The following is a 20,669-nucleotide window of genomic DNA, read 5'->3' as shown; positions in this document are numbered from 1 at the left end:
CATCCCCACATAATAGCACAGGCAAGAATTAACATATAGTAATATATATAATTATTGAATCAAAATTGAGTTTAATTTATCCTATTTTTGTCTGTTAACATTCTATTACATTGTGTGTCTACATTTACTTCCTTTTTTCTTTACTTGTGAAAGTTTGGGCTAATAAGATGATACGTTATTGACTGAGATGTTTTGATGTATAAAAGGATATGATATCTACAAAAAAGAGATATAGAGATCTGAAAGTTTATTAATGAGTGAATACTACAAGTTGTGTTAGTTAAATAAAATACATTGATTAGTTGAAGTAAGCCAACTTTATTATTGAATTTATTTTGTCAGGAAACAACTGTTAAAACTGAATCGCAAACCTTAATCAGTAACTAAGATGTGTACTTCACTCAGTAAAATACAACAACTGAATAGGCTGTGTACAAGACTTATGAATGAAAACACACGTTGCATGTCCACGACTCGCACAACAGACACACGTTGAAGTTTATTGTTTTACGTGATTACTATGATTGGAAGATTCTTTTAAATACTGTATAATGATACTTAACACCTGTTTCAGGGATTTTACCTTGCAGCTGTGGCAGTTTGACTTATCAAAAAGTAATTTACTACTAATTGCTATTTAGTTAACTCCTTAATCTAATCGCCAGGTAACGTGATCGTTTCCAGCTTTAAATCTTACATACCGAAGGTGCACAAATCAATACGTCCCTCAGGAGCCAAGGGGTGTCTTTACACTGCAATTTGTTGAATATTAAAAGTAAGTTCAGAGAGGGTGATTTTGGAATTATCTTTTCGAAACAAGTTTTCCTTTATTAATTGATAAATATTTAAGTGAAATACAGCATCCTCAAGTTTACATACTAGCTAGTAGTAAGGTCTACACGCTGGGAGTAAATTCAGTATACATCAATAAAGCCACATTCTTAGCATCATTAATTAAGCAAGTGCCAACCTTTTATGCTTCTGCTATCATCTTTTCATGTTTAGCTTTCAATTGAGGAACGAACGATTTCACCTGCGATTCGATAGGGAAGGTCGAAGCATCATGATAGTCAGCAGTAGGATGAGCAGACAGGAACACTTTGAAAGCAGCTTACAGGCATAATATTGTACTCGGCTTGCTGCACAATATCTACCAAGGAGTTTCTAAAAGGTTCCTGAATACCTCTGCGTGTCGTTTGGAGACTTCCATGTTTATTGTGCTTGGGCGTTAAGTTCCTGATGCGCTGACGGATTTCAGTCACATTATGACTTCAAATCACTTTTAGGAGCCCCAACGCTAAAAATGTGGGGGAAATGCCTTCTTTTTAGCCAATAAAAATGTCCAAAAAATTTCAGTTAAACTTAAAAAAAACTACCCAATCCGGTTTTTCAACAAAAATGTCCCCACTGGCTCGTGAGGGCCTGTTAAAATACCACATAATGACATTTCATAACGCTAGTTTCGGATATGATTAAGTTTAAGGTCAAGACGTGCGCAGTATGATATTCTAAAATGTCCTGTAAAACCATGGAAGAATTTGCTCAAACTAAAACACTGACCTAGTGATTTAAGGGACTAGAGCTTGTAAGGAAACACATTAATATGATACATTTAGACTTGAGTGTAGAATGGGAACTTTTTCTCAAACGTTCTCCGTCATCGAGTAAAATATTGTTTTCTCACAACAGATTCGCAAGTTTTGTATCTTTCAAAATGGCTGATGATACTGACACACTAAGCGGGTAATAAAGATATGGCTCTGTGTTAAACTTAATAACAGTTTAATTAGCCACGTCATTTTACTTTTACATTATTTGTAATGATTATGTTCGTCTGCCATTATCTTATTTCTTACAATATAGCCATGATGATCCTAATTATTTTATTTGATTTAGGTGTACGACAGTTTATAAAACGAAAGAGTTTTGTTTTTCCTAACAAGTTCACCAATTTTTAATTGATTTGTTTTTGTGTTCCCACATCATTTTTTTCTTCTATTTTCTTTCAATGGAACGTTTATTTGATAGTTAGCTTACTTTTGATCAGAAGTTCTTAATAATACTGGCTAATGTACGACATTTTTGAACATAACATTGTATGTATACAACATACTGGCTTGTGGGCAGTTTTCTATAATAGAACTGGCGTGATTATGGTTTATCTGTAATTCTGATAGTGCTTCAACTTATCAACCTTTATCGTTATCTGACTGTATCGTAACTGATTATTTTTATATATATGTTGTGTGACTTTATTTATCATAAGGACTGTATGGAAGGTTTTTTTTTAAATAGAACTATTTATACGATTTAACGACAGTTATTTTGAAACAAGATTGTTTTCATAGCCTATCTGCCATAAATGCTCTACTATAGTGTTTCGCAACTGATGTTTAAAATTGATCTTAACGTTTTCACTGACCTTTCTGGGTGAAGAGATAAACATTTTTCTGTAGTTATGCCTTGATTAAATTTTTATACCCTCAACCGCTCAACGAATAACTGACGTCACCTTAATGACATAAGTAATTTAAAGATCATGTTAATATCACAAACAAACAAATGGACAACATAACATGTACGACATCTACCATAAACCTGAGGTGAAAATACACTATGTGCATGTAAAAAAAAAAAATATGTTTTTAAGATTCGTTAACAGAAGAAAAATTCTAGCGTTTACCAACATTCAAGTAAACATCACCAGGTTTCGGTTTGATGTAGCAAACGTTTTTGTTTATATACTATTATAAAAATATATAAAAAAATTAAATTAATTCCTTGAAATTTGCCGATACTCACTTTCTATATTTCCAAGAAAAACTACAACTCAATTTATGTAGAATGGATTCAACATGAATGAAAACATCAGGTCCATTCGATGGTAAGATACTCAGACAAGTCTTGATTAAAATTTATGGTTACAGAAAACAAAAACACTTAGAAAAAATATTTAAAACTTATGTTCATCATTGTTTTCCAAGCCTACAAAGAACAGGATAATTAATTTCTTAATTGTTCAGTTGCTCTTATTACACTATTTAAAATCATTTCGTGGCACATTTTTATCTTTTCGTGTTTACTTTTGGCAAAATTAAGTTGCTCAAACAAGAAAAAAAATGTACATGTTGTTTTTTCATAACATATCTGATATGAAAATTTTCTAGTCGAAAACGTCTGTTAATTATATACATATAAATGATGTATGTGTATTTTAGTTTGGCTTTTAAAGGATCATATTAACACAACCATGTGAAGTTCGGCTGAGCCTCAGAATCACCAAGATTGTCTGTTGTTCACGAGGCGTTTTTGCATTTCAACGAATCCTTAGAACGCGCAAACCATCGGACATGTAATGATTATATAAAGACAACTTCAAACAAAAATTCTTTCTCTTCGTGTCACTCATTTCACCATCGGAACAACTAATGTGAACTTTTGTTAACATCATGGAAAATCAAGATTCGAGTGCGTGTAGCAACTAATACGCTAGGATGAAGGATGATATGGCAATACTGTTGTTGAAAATTTATGATATTACATCTTCAGTGTTTAGGAACGTAAATTTGGGTGGCATCGTGCACACTTTACAAATTCAGCACTCACGATTGTAGTGACACAATTTGGTCTTCCCGTTCCCCCTCCTCCCTTTTGTTTTCCACCAATCATATATATACGTCTGTGTTTTACAATTTCTGTTCTGATAAACTGTATGAATGATATTGACATTGTAACAACTAGGCAATATTTTTTATAATATATTTTTTTGAGCATTTGGAAGCTCCGATATCCTCCAAGACCCGGTCATCTTTATTTCTTCTCTTCTTTTTTGGTTTCTATTCCATTACCAGCAGAGGTTAAACGAGGTACAGTTGACGTTTGATAGTTGTTCATTTGTTTCTCTATGTATTTTAGAGATTCGGAGAGGAAGTTTTGAACTGCTGTGAGAGCGGCTACCACCGCGGGACTGCCGAACCCGTGAGTAATGAGCGAAAAATGCGTCAGGTGGCGTTGGACGTTGGGATCCAAGATTATTTGAGGCCTAGTATTGCACAAAGGAGACCTGTCTTGATTTAGGAGGTCAATAAACTCTTTTATTGTTTGTCTGTGAAAAAAAAAGAAAGAATAAAACGTAAACACGAAGTTTAAATGCATTATCAAACCTACATAAGTAAAAAAACATAACACACCAACTAAAAGTAAAATTAAGTTACTAATAGTTGTTATAAGTTACAACTTTTGGTCATTGTTTCAGTGAAATTTTAGGAAGAGTAGACAAAATAGGTTTAAAAACTGTAATGAACTACAACTTTATCTGAAAGAAAAGGAGATGGCGTATCGGCTTTTATATTGAGGCCTTCTTCTTTCTTTTAATCGGTGTCATTGGGTTAGCCTATACTATCATCCTAGCCTCCAATTATTAATTTCAATTTATTACCCTATACTAATTGCTAAAAATTTCAATCGTACGTCCCGGCCGCCGTCTTCAGGAAAGTATTGAGAAAGACTGTGTTTGTGTTGGTAGCAGCCGGGGGGGGGGGGGGGGAAGAGGGGGGAATCGATCCTGGATGCTACCCACGTTGTCCAAGGTCATTCAGATTTCATTCAATTATTTTTTCATTACTTTCAAAAAGGGTATCTAAATATTGCTGGCTTGGTTGAGCGAGTTATCGGTTAAGTGGATCATGTAGCAGACGTCTGTTTTCTTGTCTGTAGTGTGTATTTCAGATTACATGCACCACTTGAACATCCGACGATACACTCAGAATGGAAGTAAAGAAAACGAACTCCAACTCCTATACTTTATGGTTACGAAGACTCACAGTTTCGGTGCACAACCAAACAATAGACTATCTGTCTACTGCGGGAAACCAAACCCCGGATTTTAGCGCCATACGTCCGTAAACTTACCGCAGACTCGTCATGTAATGAAACTTACAGATATTGGTAAATATACTGACCATAAATCAGACCTTTCCAACATAAAGACGGGTGTTAAGTACTGGTTTTAGTTTCCCGAATAAACAAATTTTGTAATACCGAATTAGTTAAGAAAACGCAGCACCATAATTCTTCTTAACAATGGATACTCTGAGCAATTGATAAAGAAAATAACCACCAGGAATACACGGGAAGAAAATAACATTCATCGTCCCCATGAGATGTCTCTATGAAACACACATAGTACATGTAAACAACATAAAACATTTTCAAAAGCCACAGCACAATACGACCACAGTTACTACACACATCAAAACAGGTAAAGACTTAATGAGAGAGGGGGGGGGGGACAACATTTCCTGTAAATGTGGACTCCGATACATTGGAGAAACAGATATTCTTAGGCTTTCTACATCCTTTAAACCATTAACACAATCTGTCAACCCAGCATAGAAGTCAGCAAAAGTTGTGTACCGCCTCACGAAAGTATTCAAATAGTTGACGAGTAAATAACGCACCAGCCTTTCTATCAAGAAGATCCAGGATCGAATCCTGGCCACTACTACCACAAATACAGATCTTCCCTGAAGACAGCAGCGGATTAACAGCCAAAATGTAGTATTAGAGTAATTAGTTATTACCACGTACAATAACCAAAATAGTAATTAATTAATAATAAGATCACCACAACCTTATCACAAGTACGACTACTATAAGATAATACGATTTACAGTATATTTCGCAGCAAATATTAAAATCACAGTATACTCCATTACAGTTGGATGCAGTTTAAATATTTACACTGTGTAATAGTAATGAACTTTTTATAATATTGGAACTAAGTTTATTCGTAAACTCGTAGGGTCATAATGACCCACAACAACAAAGAATTACAACAGTAAGCACTTTCGTTCCACTCAACACTCAAGACCTGATTGAATATATAGTACAGAAAATAACAGATAGAGGGCAGCACCAGCTGAGTTGGAATATCGACTTTGAAAAACCGACGTGGGACATTCTGACCCCACCCTACCAGATGAGTTAATAATATTTTTCATACCTTTTTTAAAGTTTTACTGATGTATAAAATCGTAATACAGCTGTATAGGAAAATATTGTTTCTAAGAAAAGACCACACAAGGTAAAAATGCACACACTATTATATTAAACGTCTATTCGTAAGTCCCCTCCAATAATCTATAAACGAGAGCATAGGTCGTTGTGGGAGGGGAGGGGGCGCACGCTAAAGAACACCCCCTGAGACCACAAATAAATATTAATTTCACGAGCTGCCACATTTATTTGCAAGTTAACAATAAAACCAATAATCTTATCACACACTTAGTGTTTAAATAGCACTATTTAGCCACTGTGGCACAGCCATCATGTTTCAAACGCATTGAATGACCCAATAGTCACGTTTCTCGATACAATGTACTAACCAGGCAAGTGTCAGTTTGTAAAATCACGTTCTGGTCCAGATAAATCCTTCATCTTTTCATTTACGCTGAGGTAACTAAATACGCTTCAGAAGATTGTGGCTGTTTGTTCACACCTACATATTCCTAGCCAGTTCGATACTGTGCTTAAACTGAAGTATTCAAATGTCAGTATGTCTGCCTTATACTATATAATAAGATGTAAAATATCTATAAAGAGACGTGCATACGTATAACTGTGGCGTACACAATAAACTCCAATTAAGTAATGAGTGGATACTATCCAATTTACTTTTTTAATTTGCATGAATATTTTACAACTACGATTTACTGCACAATTTAATAACATTTTAGAATGTTTAGCTTGAAGATAAAACGTCACTGTGTTTCAGGTTCTATCGGCTCCTAGCATTTTTTATGCTTATAATGTTCTAATAAATACAGAGTGATTAAGAATACTTACTTAATTCATTTGAATATAATTAAACCTGGAATTATAATTACTTATTTACAAAGATAAACATAGATTATTAAACGAAAAGGGGATTATTTCAGTCTCTAGAATCCATTAGAATAAGATAAGCAATCATATATTTAGATACCATATAGAACTCTTAATTTCTTGTATTATTGAATTATCTTAATTTAGGCTTAACATTTTTAACTGGTAATTGTAGTTACGACGTGGATCTAAAATATTTGGACCGTTTATAAATCTGATCTATTTAATTTCATCTTTTTTCTTTTAAATATTAATTTGGTTATTGCACGATGTTATTCTAATAATTGAAAAAAAGGAAAAATATACAAATAACCTTGAAAATATTTTACCAATAATTTTTCTTACTTTAGTGTCACAATACATTCACATAATTTTAACGTGTTGTAAAAACAACTCTCATAAACACACCATTACTAAACTACTAAATATGTTGTGTAGGGTAAAATTAGGGGACAGCAATGGGGGGTAATTTACTCGGGAACTTCAATAACTTTATTTAGCTAGGTTTCTAGGATGATCGTCTCGCACTCAGTTGGTTGCGGGATCGAAGCCTGCCGTCGAATATACTCGCCCTTTCAGCAGTGCGGGCGTTATAATGTGACGTTAAAAACAGAGTACTCCAAGAGTTGACGGTGGGTGCTGCCTGTCAGTTGCCTTCCCTGCAGTCGCTAGTTCAAAATTAGGTATGGTGGCTGATAACCTTAGTAGCTTTGCCACACACACAACAACAAAAACATTCATTCTATTTTCGATTGTTTAACTGCCAACGGCTGTTGATAACGTTAGAAATATTTTTGTTAAATGCAAATGTCATAAAAATAATAAATTTTCTGTAGCACGAATTCTTCCAGCAGAAACGCACACGCGATAGAATTGAACGTTTACAATGTTTAACGAGTCGGTATTTTCCTTTTGTCTTTTTAAACTATCTGCTTTCCCAATTTTTTTAGTCTGACACTGTAACACGTGCATGCTCATACTAATGTTGTACTAGAATAAATACAGATATATCCTGCTGTTTAAGTTAATAGTAATACATGAAAATACAGATATATCCTACTGTTTAACTTGGAAAGGCTTAAAATAATACATGTAAATTCAGGTATATCCTGCTGTTTAACTCAGTAAGACTTAAAATATACATGAAAATACGGATATATCCTGCTGTTTAACTTAGTAAGATTTAAAATAATACCACCGCCACCGCTTTCCTTATGTTGAAGCACTATGTTCAGAGACAGACAACAAAACTAGTCAAACTACTTATGAAATTTAGTGATAAATCCTTTTTACATTTAATAATTTATGAAATATTGCGGTTAATAATAAATAAACTTAGTATTCAGAATACTGTCTAATCTCGAAGTCTAAGTTCAACGGAGGTCCAGTTCAATCTACACTTTGATGAACGTGTGTTATTGGGTTATATTAGTTTTTGATCAACGTGTGTTATTGTGTTATATTAGTTTCGGAGAATTTCACTCCACATAAGTAGCTCTGAACACAAATTAACCGAAGAGAGATAAGCTGGACCTATATCATAGTGAAAAATATAATGGTTGGAATATTGTGGTTACTTCGGCACCAAGGGTGTGTTGTTTAACCTGTCTTAGAACTGACGAGTTAGGTCGAATCTGCACGATACCACAAAAATATTACCCATACTTTAAACTAGCAGTGCATTATAACAGTAACAGTCAGTCCCTTAGCTTGGACAGAGGCTTGCAGGGTGCTGCTGGATGGATGCATTCCCTCTTGACCCAGTAGTTCAAAATTAGGGATGGAATCAGGTAGCTTCTGTCATAAAATATACACTTATACGCCATTTTGTTACTTTCTTGAAAACTACGTTACAGGCATTAATTCCCGTCCAACTCAAAATTTATGAATTGAACTTGTATCATCAAATAAGTTTATATATTTATGTATATAGTTCTTTGTACGTGAATCTTCAGAACATCTAAATAAAATCACTGGACTAAAAGCATTATCAAAGATTGGTCAATCTCTAATAGTATGACTAGAATTCAAAGCCTTAACTTTCACAGTATGAGAAGTTAACCAAACTTTTAGTTCTCCTCATATACAACGACCACTTTCTGTTCTTTCTTTACATTATATTACCCATTATATTATTCGGGTTAACCAAGCTTTTAGTCCTCATATTCAACGATCACTTTCTGTTCTTTCTTTACATTATATTACCCATTATATTATTCGGGTTAACCAAGCTTTTAGTCCTCATATACAACGACCACTTTCTGTTCTTTCTTTACATTATATTACCCATTATATTATTCGGGTTAACCAAGCTTTTAGTCCTCATATTCAACGATCACTTTCTGTTATTTCTTTACATTAAAGATGTAATGGCAATAAGGTGATCTTCGGGTTAAGAGCTGATTTCCATAGCTTAACATCAAGAGATTCTAGCATTTAAACCTGGAATTCTTTTCAGCAATGGAGGATGACATAGGAGAAATTGGAGGTAGGCATAATATCAACATTGTTAACCACTGGGTGAAATGGCTATGAGCTTCAGCGTTGCTTTAGACCTTGGTAACCTTTTCCTGTGCTTCCATGAAAAAGTTTGTTTATAGTCTTAACTGGCCGGCATGGCCAGGTGGTTAGGAAGCTCGACTCGCAATCTGAGGGTCGCCGATTCAAATCCTTAACCCACCAAACATACTCACCCATTCAGCCGTGAGGGTGTTATAACATGACGGTCAATCCCACAGTTGGCGATGGGTTGTGATGACCAGCTGCCTTCCCTCTAGTCTTTAGCTGCTAAATTAGGGACGGCTAGCGCAGATTGTCCTCGTGTAGCTTTGCGCGAAATTCAAAACAAACAAACAAACATAGTCCTAGGAAATATGTTGATGGGCCTTTTTTGGTGTTTAACAATGTTGAGTCGCTTAACGAATGTCTTCACTTTTTGAATGGTGAAACATCCCAATATAAAGTTTAATTTCGAAAATCAACAGAATGGCAAACTCCCTTTCTTAGATTGTCATGTCTTAGATAACCATGGTACACTTACCACTAAACTATGTGTAATAATCTTATTTTAACTGGACTTTATTTACATTTTGAAAGTTTCACTCCTTCAATCTTTGAATACTTGGTTGTTGTTAAGCGCAAAACTAGCTACACAATGGGCTATCTGCGCTCTAACCACCACGAATATAGAGAACCCGAATTTTAAGACTGCGGGCTTCGTTTAGTCACTGGGAGAGAGCAGTCTTTAAAGATAACTCGCTAAAAAGCTTGCCATACATATATACAAAACTTTTAAAATACGAGGAAATCAAAACATTTTTGAAGCAGAAGTCAGCACCCCCAGTGGCACAACGCTAGAAACCTGGTTTCGATACCCACACAGATAGCCTATTGTGTAGCTTTGTGAATAATTACAAACAAACAAGCAGAAGTCAAGAACATTAAACAAATGCTTAGAAAAAAATATTTTTTGTTCTTGTTTCTAAGTACAAAAAAAAGTGAAAAAAAAACTGAATACTCCATCTAACTGTTGCTGTGTTAGCTTTTCCTATTTACTTTAATCATACCCTACTTGAGTACTAATTCATATGTGATTGAAAAAACATCAAGAAAGTTATCAACCAGCTATATACACAAGCTCAGTTGAAACGTGTCTTTAAAACAAACTCTAGGTTAAAATGGCTCTTCAACTTTAAATACAAACAATACCCAATGAATAACACGCTAATAATAATGGTATATATCAAAGATATAGTGGATCAACCACTAGAAGGCTCCGTTGTTAAATAGAAGAACGCTGTAACGTTAAAACCAACAACACTAGCAGTGTTACTAAAGAAATGTGATGTGCCTATATCCAGTTTCTTCTGCTTCATCCTCCATTCGTGGAAATAATTTCAACTTAGAATTCTAGAATCTCTTACAATTAAGTTAAGATAAGTAGCTTTAACAGAAGATGAGGACACTGCCACTACATCTTCAATTATGAAAACGTAAAGAAAGAACAGAAATAAACTTTGATCCTTAACTTTCAGTAAATGATAGACAGTACTTAACATTCATTCAATTAAACAACAATTCAGAGATTACCAATGCAAATTTCACATTAAAATGGTATGCATATCTTTATAAATATAATAGTACTGTCTGTTGTATGTCCATATATATCCAGTATAACATTTAAGTTGCTCTGTTTCATAAGGGATGGTCAGAGGTATGGTTAGCAGCTTTCGCCATAGTTGGGGAGGGGGGGGGGTATAAATGTTTATAATAATACTCTTATAACGAAAACTTCATGTCTGAACGATTATGTCGATTTTAAGTATCAATATTTACAAACTTTATAGTGATGGAATATTTTGATTTCCATATAACTTTCAAATTTATGAGGGAAAAATTAAGGATTGTTACTCGATCATACATACATAAATGTTACCATACTAAACAACTATTATATACATCTAACTCTTTTCCTACACTTATACCCTGGTGGTCAAAAAGTAAATAATAATAGATCAGAGCCATTACTAAAATTACCAGCGCGAAACGATAAAGTATTTTCTTCCCGTCGAAAATTATACTTTTATTCAACTAAAAATGAATAATACGCCAACACTGAAAACGTTGTTAATGCTTTATGCCAGTCTTATGACTAACATTCCAGGAATTCGACAAAATCATGTTCCTGTAAAAGAAGGTATCTCAGGTACAGTGCCCTCACTATGCGTTTTAAACTTGCTTAATGTGGTTCCAAGCTAGTAAAAAAAAAGATTTGCACTCATAAATAACAAGTTTTTTTTGGAAACTTTTACAACATTCCCTGGTAATCCTTGTGTAGGTTATGTCAATCATAGACAGTTGCCCTTTCAAGCGTTTGTATGAGAGGAAATTTGTTTGTTTATTTCCGGATATTCACGCAACGCTGCTCAAGGGCTGTCTTCGCTAGCTGTCCTCGTTTTCCAACTGATAGAGTAGAGAATAGGCAGTTAGTTCTCAGCACCCGCCATCAATTCTTGGGCTACTCTTGTCTGACCATCACCCTTATAACGTGCCTACGGCCCCAAAGTACGGAGCGCGATGTTTATTGTTTTTTGTTGCTGAAACGGGACGCGAACTTTAGACTCGCAGATCCGGCACACTAACCATTGAGCCACGCTCGGTCAGCGAAAGGAGAGAATTCACAATTGTTTAGAGATATTTTAATGCGAATATTTCTCCATAATTCGTCGGACAACTAATTGTAAATTTAAATACAAACTTTTGTGGTGTGAATCGCATGCTGGCACTTCGATTAAGCCAACAAAAACAAGAAATAGAGTTCCACAGATAGTTTATACCATACCTGAAACGTTAACAAACCTACTAATGTGGCAGGATGATTAAAGAAATAAAAAACATGAAATGGAGTTCCACAGTTAGTTTATACCACAGCTGAAACGTTAACCTAATGTGCCAGATTGATTATAGAAATAAGAACAAGAAACGAGTTCCACAGATATAAAAATATATACTGTGGTATAAACTATTTTCACAAAAACAAACATAAAATAACAATAATTGATTCTGGTGGTTTCATATTAGGACACGTCTTGCTGTTTTATCAATAATTTGTTGCTCGGTGGAAACCCCGTAAGTATTATTTTCTATTGTAAGTAGGGATGCACGGGTACCCGTTCAGATATTCGGCCCCGGCCGAGTGTCGAAGTGAGGCATCTAAACCTTAATCTTTGTGGTAACTAACGCGGTACTGCAGTTACAGTCAATAATTGGTTTAGTTATAAAAAAAAACTGGTTCCGAGCAACAATAAACTAACCGCCCGCTGAAAGTCGGGGATTCAGATAACAATAGGGGTTAATAACAGGCATGGCTTGAGAAGTGGATTTCTGGGGAAGGTGAAGGTTTTGAGAACAATAGGTGTTAGGGTTTGAGAAGTTGGGGCTAGGCATTGAAAGTTGAAAAGAAAACTTGAATGTTCTGTTGGTGATTATTCGGTTAAATGCAATAAACGTAAATTTTGTTTTTGTTTCTAATTTTGGTGTATGTTGTTTGTTTGTTGTTGTTGGTGGTGGGTTTTTTTGGGGGGAGGGCAAAGGGAGAACCCGGTCCCGGCCGAAGCATAGCGACCGAGTATCCGGACTCGGTATTCGGCCAAATTTTACTACCCGTGCATCCCTAACTGTAAGCTATAAAATCATAATTTCGTAAACGTTTGGACACTGTTCTATATCATATGTACATCTACTTTGTAATGTAACAGTATGAATTCGTGGATATTGTACAAGTATAGATATATGATTTAAAAACATATATTCTAATGAGTAAACATCGGGTGTGATCTGTAACAAAAAATCTGTAAATTTACGGAAATATTTCAGCTGAGAGCTGATAGACAAAATTATTGTCATTAATTATATGGAAATCTTGGGTTCAGATTCTTTACTGGATATTTAAAATTAGATATGAATTGATTTTTGAAAGTAAGAATGAATATACGATATACTTTTTCTGCTGTTTAGTTAAATAAACCAAGAACTGAGGTAACGGACACACAAACTTATGAAAACTGACTAGACAGACAATTCCCAAATAATACAATGCACATAACAAAGGTTAATTAGAATTTTTAATGTTATAGCTGTGACGAGGCAAATCCACTGTTATAAGATACTTCAACCCAATTGATTGTTGTGCAAATCAAAAATCTGGTGTCCAGTTAATCAACGCAAACTGTTCTCAGTGTATATATGACATTATTGGGGTCATTTACATTTTATGTGTGATTTTAAAAAATGGCAGATGGATATACATTAGAACAACATAGGAAGATTATTACGTGTTACCTTAGTTTAATGTAACTTACACAGTTATATGTTACCTTAGTTTGATGCAACTTACACAGTTATTTTACTATATAGACTACTAATAAATTGAAGGGACACACTAAATAGTGGTCTCGCAAAATCTTGTCTCAGTCTACATATTTCTTGAAGAAACGGGAAATGACCGAATGGAGTGACCTGTGCGCTCACTGTACTTTAATCGCACCGAACTTGTAAGAGAATCCTCTAAGGAAGCACATAACGTACTGACAAGTGTCTCCAAACCTTAAAGATGCCTTGGAAACAGGACCTTAGCAACACACTGATTTCAAGCATGCAACATTAGGCGCTAAGCTGCCTTCTCTGTTCATGGTTATCAGGTACCATACTTAAATAAGTTGTCATGGTCTTTAAAAATGTAAGACCACCTTTATCAAATGTTCAGTTACGAGCACAGGCCGAATAACCAATCAGCTGCTGCAATACATATCACATGCCGATTAATCAGCTGTTAAAGAAGAGCTGTGGTAATCATCTTATAACAGTAGTTTTAGTTCACTGTAGCTAAAATATTACAAACTAGCTGGAGTACCCATCCCTTGGACGAAAGTTATGTAAATTCACGATTAATGAAAGATTATCTTAGGACATGAAAAGTTGCTTCCTTTGTATGTGGTCCCCCAGTGGGACAGCGGCAAGTCTTCGGATGATTTACAACGCAAAAATCAGGGGTTCGAATTCCATTGGTGGGAACACAGCAGATAGCCCACTGTGGCTTTGATATAGCAAAACACAATCCACCCATATATGCAATTGAAAAAACGCTAATAAAAATGCAAAACACTAAATGTGAAACCGCAAGTTTGCATGCATCTCCCCAAGGATCCAACAAACCTTCATGCTAAATGTGGTGAAGATCTATCAACAGGGGGCAAAGAAGTGGTAAAAACCGCAAAATGCAAAACTGAAAACGTGTATTTATATTCCCATGGACCTAATGAACCTCCATACCAATTTTGGTGAAGATGCATCCACACCCTGCGAAGTATTTACATAACAACAGACAACATACAGTAATATTATATTTACATAGATTCTAATCACTCTTTAGTTGTTCTGTGTACCATACCAAAGAATCACAACATTTTAATTTTGCTTTGTCAGTGTTCTCAAATCGCAAAGAACAAATATAACGTCAAACGTTTCTGTAACATCCAACAACAATGAAAACTGTATGTTCTTGTGGGTCACTATTAACGTGCTATCATTCAGTGTTAAAAGGATTAATACACGTCAACATGTTTACTCTATACAGTGTCAGGTACTTTACATGCAAACTATGATAGGGCACTGTATTCTCAACACTTCATTTAATTCAACTTTTCATACGCGATGCTATTAAATCAAACATAAAACTATAAAGAGTTACGTCACTTTGTGTATCAACGTAGTTTTCTTCAAAATATTAAATTTTATAACTCCAAAAAAGTTTTCCGGTACCCCCTCTCACTCTCTTTTATTTATTTTTTTTATTTATTTTTTTTTTTTTTGTTATTCTAGATAGAAAATTGAGGTTTTTTCATTATCTGGAATATTAATCGCCCACCGGCGTGACAGAATTCGCGCTAGTTTCCAGACTGTAAGGGAGTAAAACCCATCCATACACCTACCCCAAAATTTACAAAAAACACGGGAATGTCAGCACATGTTGCGTAATGCAAGATCCAGTTCCTCAGCTCTATAAAGGCGTTTTCTCAGCGGTTTTTACGAGTTCTTCGATAGAGATGCTGAAAGAAATTCAACGAATCTTACTTGTTGTTGTAAAGTGGGTAAGTGTGGTACTTACTTGAACATGAACACTTTTACTGGGAAAGAGGAACACATTCCGGCCATTACCCTAATCCCTAAACTCCACCACCTTTGTGATGAACATTATTTACAGATGAGTTCTTTCGGCGGCAGTAAAGTGATTTTTTGTTGTTGTTTTATTTTTTAAGGGGGAGGGGTGTAACAGATTGATCCTTTATCGGTATTCTTTTTTTTCTCTCGGTTCTAACGTAAATTCCTGAAACTGTGACACCCCCCCCCCCCCCCGTAGCCCACTCAATCCCCGAATTCAGTCTCATTGACTCGCAGATTGGTTGGTAAAAAAACAAAGTCGGGTGTCTTACTTTTATCTCTTTACGAACGCACGATTTACTGACCGAAAACAGTATGTCTCTTACATTTACTTTCTAATCAACATTTTTTTCTCTAAATTATGACGCAGTGAATTAACAAACCTAGTATACGTTTCAACTACCAGAAACGTTGCGCTTGTTAGAACAATTGAATTAAACAATAGCTGTTGATAGAAATTAACCGAAAGAGTAATCTACACAAAACAAGTATTTTTTAAAATACAATGAACATTTGAATTTCGTTCTTTTACACTTCGTTTCAGAAAGAGAAAACAAAAATATTTCGCATATGTATCTTTAAGGGATTGTGATCCAGAACAAAGTAAATACCTCACACCACAAATCCACTGAAACTTAACCATAATAATCAAACACTACATCAAAATAAAGTTTTACATTAGATGTACTTGCATAGGGTCCCCGGAAGTGTTCTGTTTGAAGAGTATATAAAACCAAAATTAAGAATAATAAATTTTTCTACTTCTTGCTGCGTTGTAGCCTACAGAGTGCATAATTCTTCTCCTGATTCATGGCATGCGCATATACGTCACGACAGTACAAATTGCAACGCTAAGCGTCCCTTATCTGACGTCATTTTAGTGTTTGTTGACTGACTGACAGACACTCATAGAAATAAAACTATCAGTCAGTGGTGTAGTGCCCATAGACAACGGGTGGGTAACACCTGCCCCACCAATGTTTTCCTGACAGTGTTTTAATGGTCATAATCCCATGTATAAACATTTAATTAAATATGTTCAGAATATTTGTCAGGATTCGAAATCAATAAGATAACCAAAGTGACAGCAGAAACTTAATAACAAGAAAGTAAAAAGCGCTCTACATATTTGGATTTTGACTGTGCTCCCCTCCCCAATTTTAGTTGCACAACGCCCTGCTACAAATGCACGCGCTTATACATAAAAATGTACGAGTATAGTTTAGATTACAATGAAGTGCGGCGCTCCTAAACATATTAGTGATAACACACACACACACACACACACACATAGAAATATGGCCGTTAATCAATCTTCAATTTGTTGGTAGCGTACACGTTAACTGTTGGGTCTGGTTGTATACAAACGTACCGTTGGTAGCATGCACGTTAATTCTAGGATTTGGTTGTACATAAACGTACTGTTGATGACATGCACGTTAACTGTTGGGTCTGGTTGTATACAAAAGTACCGTTGGTAACATGCACGTTAATTCTAGGGTTTGGTTGTACATAAACGTACTGTTGGTGACATGCACGTTAGCTGTTGGGTCTGGTTGTATACAAAAGTACCGTTGATAGCATGTACGTTAACTGTTGGGTCTGGTTGTATACAAAATTACTGTTGTTAACATGCACGTTAACTATGTGGTTTGGTTGTATAAAAACGTACTGTTGGTAACATGCACGTTAACTATAGGGTCTGGTTGTATACAAATGTACCGTAGATAGCATGCACGTTAACTATAGGGTCTGGTTGTATACAAAAACAAATTATTCACACTAAAAACGGGTAAACCAGTCTTGTTGCCATAAATGCGTTGTCGACAACACGTACTCAGAATTGCTCACGATTAGTTTATTTTCAAATAGAAGGGTCAATCTTCCAGTTCTTTGTTATTGGTAGCACGTAAGCACGCGCGTGTACACACGATTATAGAGACCAGATGTACAAACGCGCATGTGGTGAAGCCTTCAATCCTTAAATGTTTTTATGGTAAAACACGAGTCCAGTCACAAATGTTTCGTTGACTTTATAGGCAAAAGCGTGGCTCAGCTCTAATTGTTTTGGTGATAAACAGTGTGAACTCTATTTTTCAGGCAATATAGTGTGCATTGTTTACCACCAGAACAAATAAAGTTGTTATTTCAGTTTATGCACACATACACATGATATAGATGTCCTCCAATCACGGGATTGAAAATATTTATTTAAAAATACCATTTCGATAATATAAATTCAATTTAATTAAAGCATAGCACACAGAAACTGATAAAAATTTGCTTCTTTATATGACTTGTTAACTAAGAAAATATGCTTCAAGTACTGCAACTACTGTACTACAAAACAACACCCACATAATGGGTGCTCAATGAATATAAAAAAATCTGGATAGGCAAACCAAAGGATGAATCCTGCGCATAAAGTCGTCACATATCTGTAACGACGAAGTTAGTTGAAAAAAAAATTGTGTAGAATGTTAAATTTTGTTGTTGTTGTATGCACAATCGACAGATTTTATTAACTGCCTCATAATAACATTCCATGTTAGATTTCAAAAATCTCATTTTTCCGCCAACAAATTAATTTATAACAAACACTTTCATTCAGGATCCACACAATAATTGTTTCTTCAGGCTGTAGACTTGGTGCGTATTGATGTGCGCCAATGTTTCAAACAAAGAATTTGTAAAATACCAGAAAATATATGCTCGATCTTTAACGAGATACACCCAATTCATGAACTTTCATTAGGTATGCGAGAGCGCATATTTGAAAACTCGAGATACTACTGTCCAGATATTTAGAGACTATCTCTTTCTCACCAAAATTAATTGGTTCTTGAGCCAGATTTCCGGATCCACCATACAGCTAACAACGCCCTTGCTTTAGGCGTATTTTCTTGTGCGTTTGTAAGAGAATATCAACTTGTTTCTTGATTTTTAACATGTTAAACATCCACATTTAAATACGACAACAACAATTGATTAGTTACACAGGTGACAAAGTATTTTCTTAGTCTCCGGTTGAAACAGCAGCTCGCCCGTTTTATTCTGGAAAGATTCATTGGAATAACGAAATATAAAAGTATGGATAATAGTGTTCTGCGATCCACGGATAATTAATTCCGAAGTTAATGTTCAGACAAATGTGATTAAATAGATACAGATTTTCGTATGCCTAACTGACACCTCGTGGTGACTTTAGAATAAATACTTCATTCAACTTAATTATGAAATTTATACATAGTTTTATCAATTTAATCATGTAAACTATGTATTGGTTTAAAGAGGCGTTTTATAGGTTTTGAAAAATGTGGTGAAACACACTGCTACAAACTTTTTGTTTAAAGATGTTTTAAAGACCAAACTTTCTTAAAGATATCAATTAAATAATAATCTCAAAATTAACAGAAATCAAAATGTAACAAAATATTGAAATATTATCAATTTCAATCAGCAGATGTCACTAGAAAATGAAAAAGTTATTTAGAAGTTTCTAACAACAGCTCTGTTTGTTTTGTTTTTTTCATTTTGAAACGAATGAAAATACTTATTTATAAGAAATAATTACGTTTTTTACGTGTTAATGATATTACATTGTTTTGGCAAGTATGTTTCCTATTGGTAACATTTCTTACTTGAGAATTAAAAACCGATATTCTTCATATGGAGGCGACAATTTTGATTAACCCTCAAATTACCAACTTGTTTACATACCGTTCGCTACCTGTGAGGTCTACATACTACTTCATACTGAGTAACTTTGTGTTGCAACACCCAATGTAAAGAACTGACGAAACACAATTGGCTGAAATCACTCGTTTTCCATGAAAATTACACAGGGAATCCCAATAGTAATTAGTGGGATTAATTGCAGTATTCGCGGTAATGTTTTACTGAAATTCTTGTGTGTGTGACTCGCGTATTATTAAGGATCCTGAAACCAACGAAGTTATGGGCCCCATAAGTATTTAATGCATAAATAGTATTAAAAAATGTGTTTGAGAATCATATGGGTTACTCTTGGGTTTAATTAGGAAGTTTGGTCACATTTAAGTTGCCACACACCCATAATTTCTAGGGCTTCTTCGTTTTCTTCACCGTGGCTGGGCAACTCTTGAAATCTGAATTCCAGTGGCTCCCCAATGACCCGTTAGGTTAAGAAAACGTAATAGAGAGGGAGGTAACACTGTACCTTGTGATCTATTTCCGTGTGGTGATTCTCAAAGTAAACTATGAATGAGCCATGTATAATGACAAACCATACATATCAAACCTACATTGAGGTACAGAGAAACAGGAAAAATGTAATACTTTTATTGTTTCTGGACGGGACAAAAAAAAGGGCTAAAAAACCGAGACATCTAGTAACCCTATGCATGACATAACAATAATGCTTACTTTGTAGCTAACAGAAGTTCTTTTCTTCTGTACATGTCAGTTGGATCAGCATGATTTCGACATAAATACTCTGCCACCTGACGGGAAGGAAACTCCGTCTCGCATATGTACCCAAAATCTCGTGCCAAGTGGATAGATTCACCTGGAATTAAAATAGAAGAAGGTTAAAGGATTTTGTATGTGATACACAAATTAAATGCTATTATAATTTAACCAAAGTTTGTGGCTGAACCACAATTTTCTTATACAAAATATCTTTTTCAGAAATACAAAGTATGACGGAATGAGACCATTAAACTTGGTTCCCAAGTTCAAAGCCATACAATGGGCTATCTGCACTTTGATCACCGCGTGAAATCGAATCCCGGATTTTGCGTTCTATATCCGTAGGCTTACCGCTGACCCACCGGGGACAAACTTAGTTGGAAATATGCTTGTTTTCACCCATGATGACAGAAAGAGCATGACCGGACGTGACGACATGGATTATAACGACGTGGCGAAGCTCCAAAACCGTTTTAATATAACGCTCCGTATACACGTGTCTTTGCAGCACTCACTGTTAAAGTATAAATGAAAATGTTAACATACTGAACAATAATTCAAAGAAATTCGTACTACAGTTATGAAAAACAAAGTTCTGGGTGTAAAATTATTTTTTC

General features: G+C 35.0%; 1 protein-coding gene across 5 annotated transcripts in view; it reads right to left on the bottom strand.

Annotated features, from left to right (window-relative positions):
- Positions 1 to 1,491: 1,491 nt before the first annotated feature.
- Positions 1,492 to 20,669, bottom strand: part of LOC106460785 (transcription factor AP-2-epsilon-like) — a 188,709-nt gene continuing 169,531 nt past the window's right edge. For all 5 annotated transcript variants that reach the window (XM_022387580.1, XM_022387581.1, XM_022387576.1 and 2 more), the window contains exons 6-7: positions 20,008 to 20,149; positions 1,492 to 4,105 (exon numbers count right to left, since the gene is read on the bottom strand). In XM_022387580.1, coding sequence (XP_022243288.1) covers positions 3,811 to 4,105; positions 20,008 to 20,149 — 437 coding nt within the window. In that variant the 3' untranslated portion in view covers positions 1,492 to 3,810. The remainder of the gene's footprint in view (positions 4,106 to 20,007; positions 20,150 to 20,669) is intronic.

This window comes from Limulus polyphemus, unplaced genomic scaffold (genome assembly GCF_000517525.1).
Source record: "Limulus polyphemus unplaced genomic scaffold, Limulus_polyphemus-2.1.2 Scaffold836, whole genome shotgun sequence".
Taxonomy (NCBI): domain Eukaryota; kingdom Metazoa; phylum Arthropoda; class Merostomata; order Xiphosura; family Limulidae; genus Limulus; species Limulus polyphemus.
The sequence above is the reverse complement of the archived record's forward strand: the minus strand, read 5'-3'. Positions and strand labels throughout refer to the sequence as shown.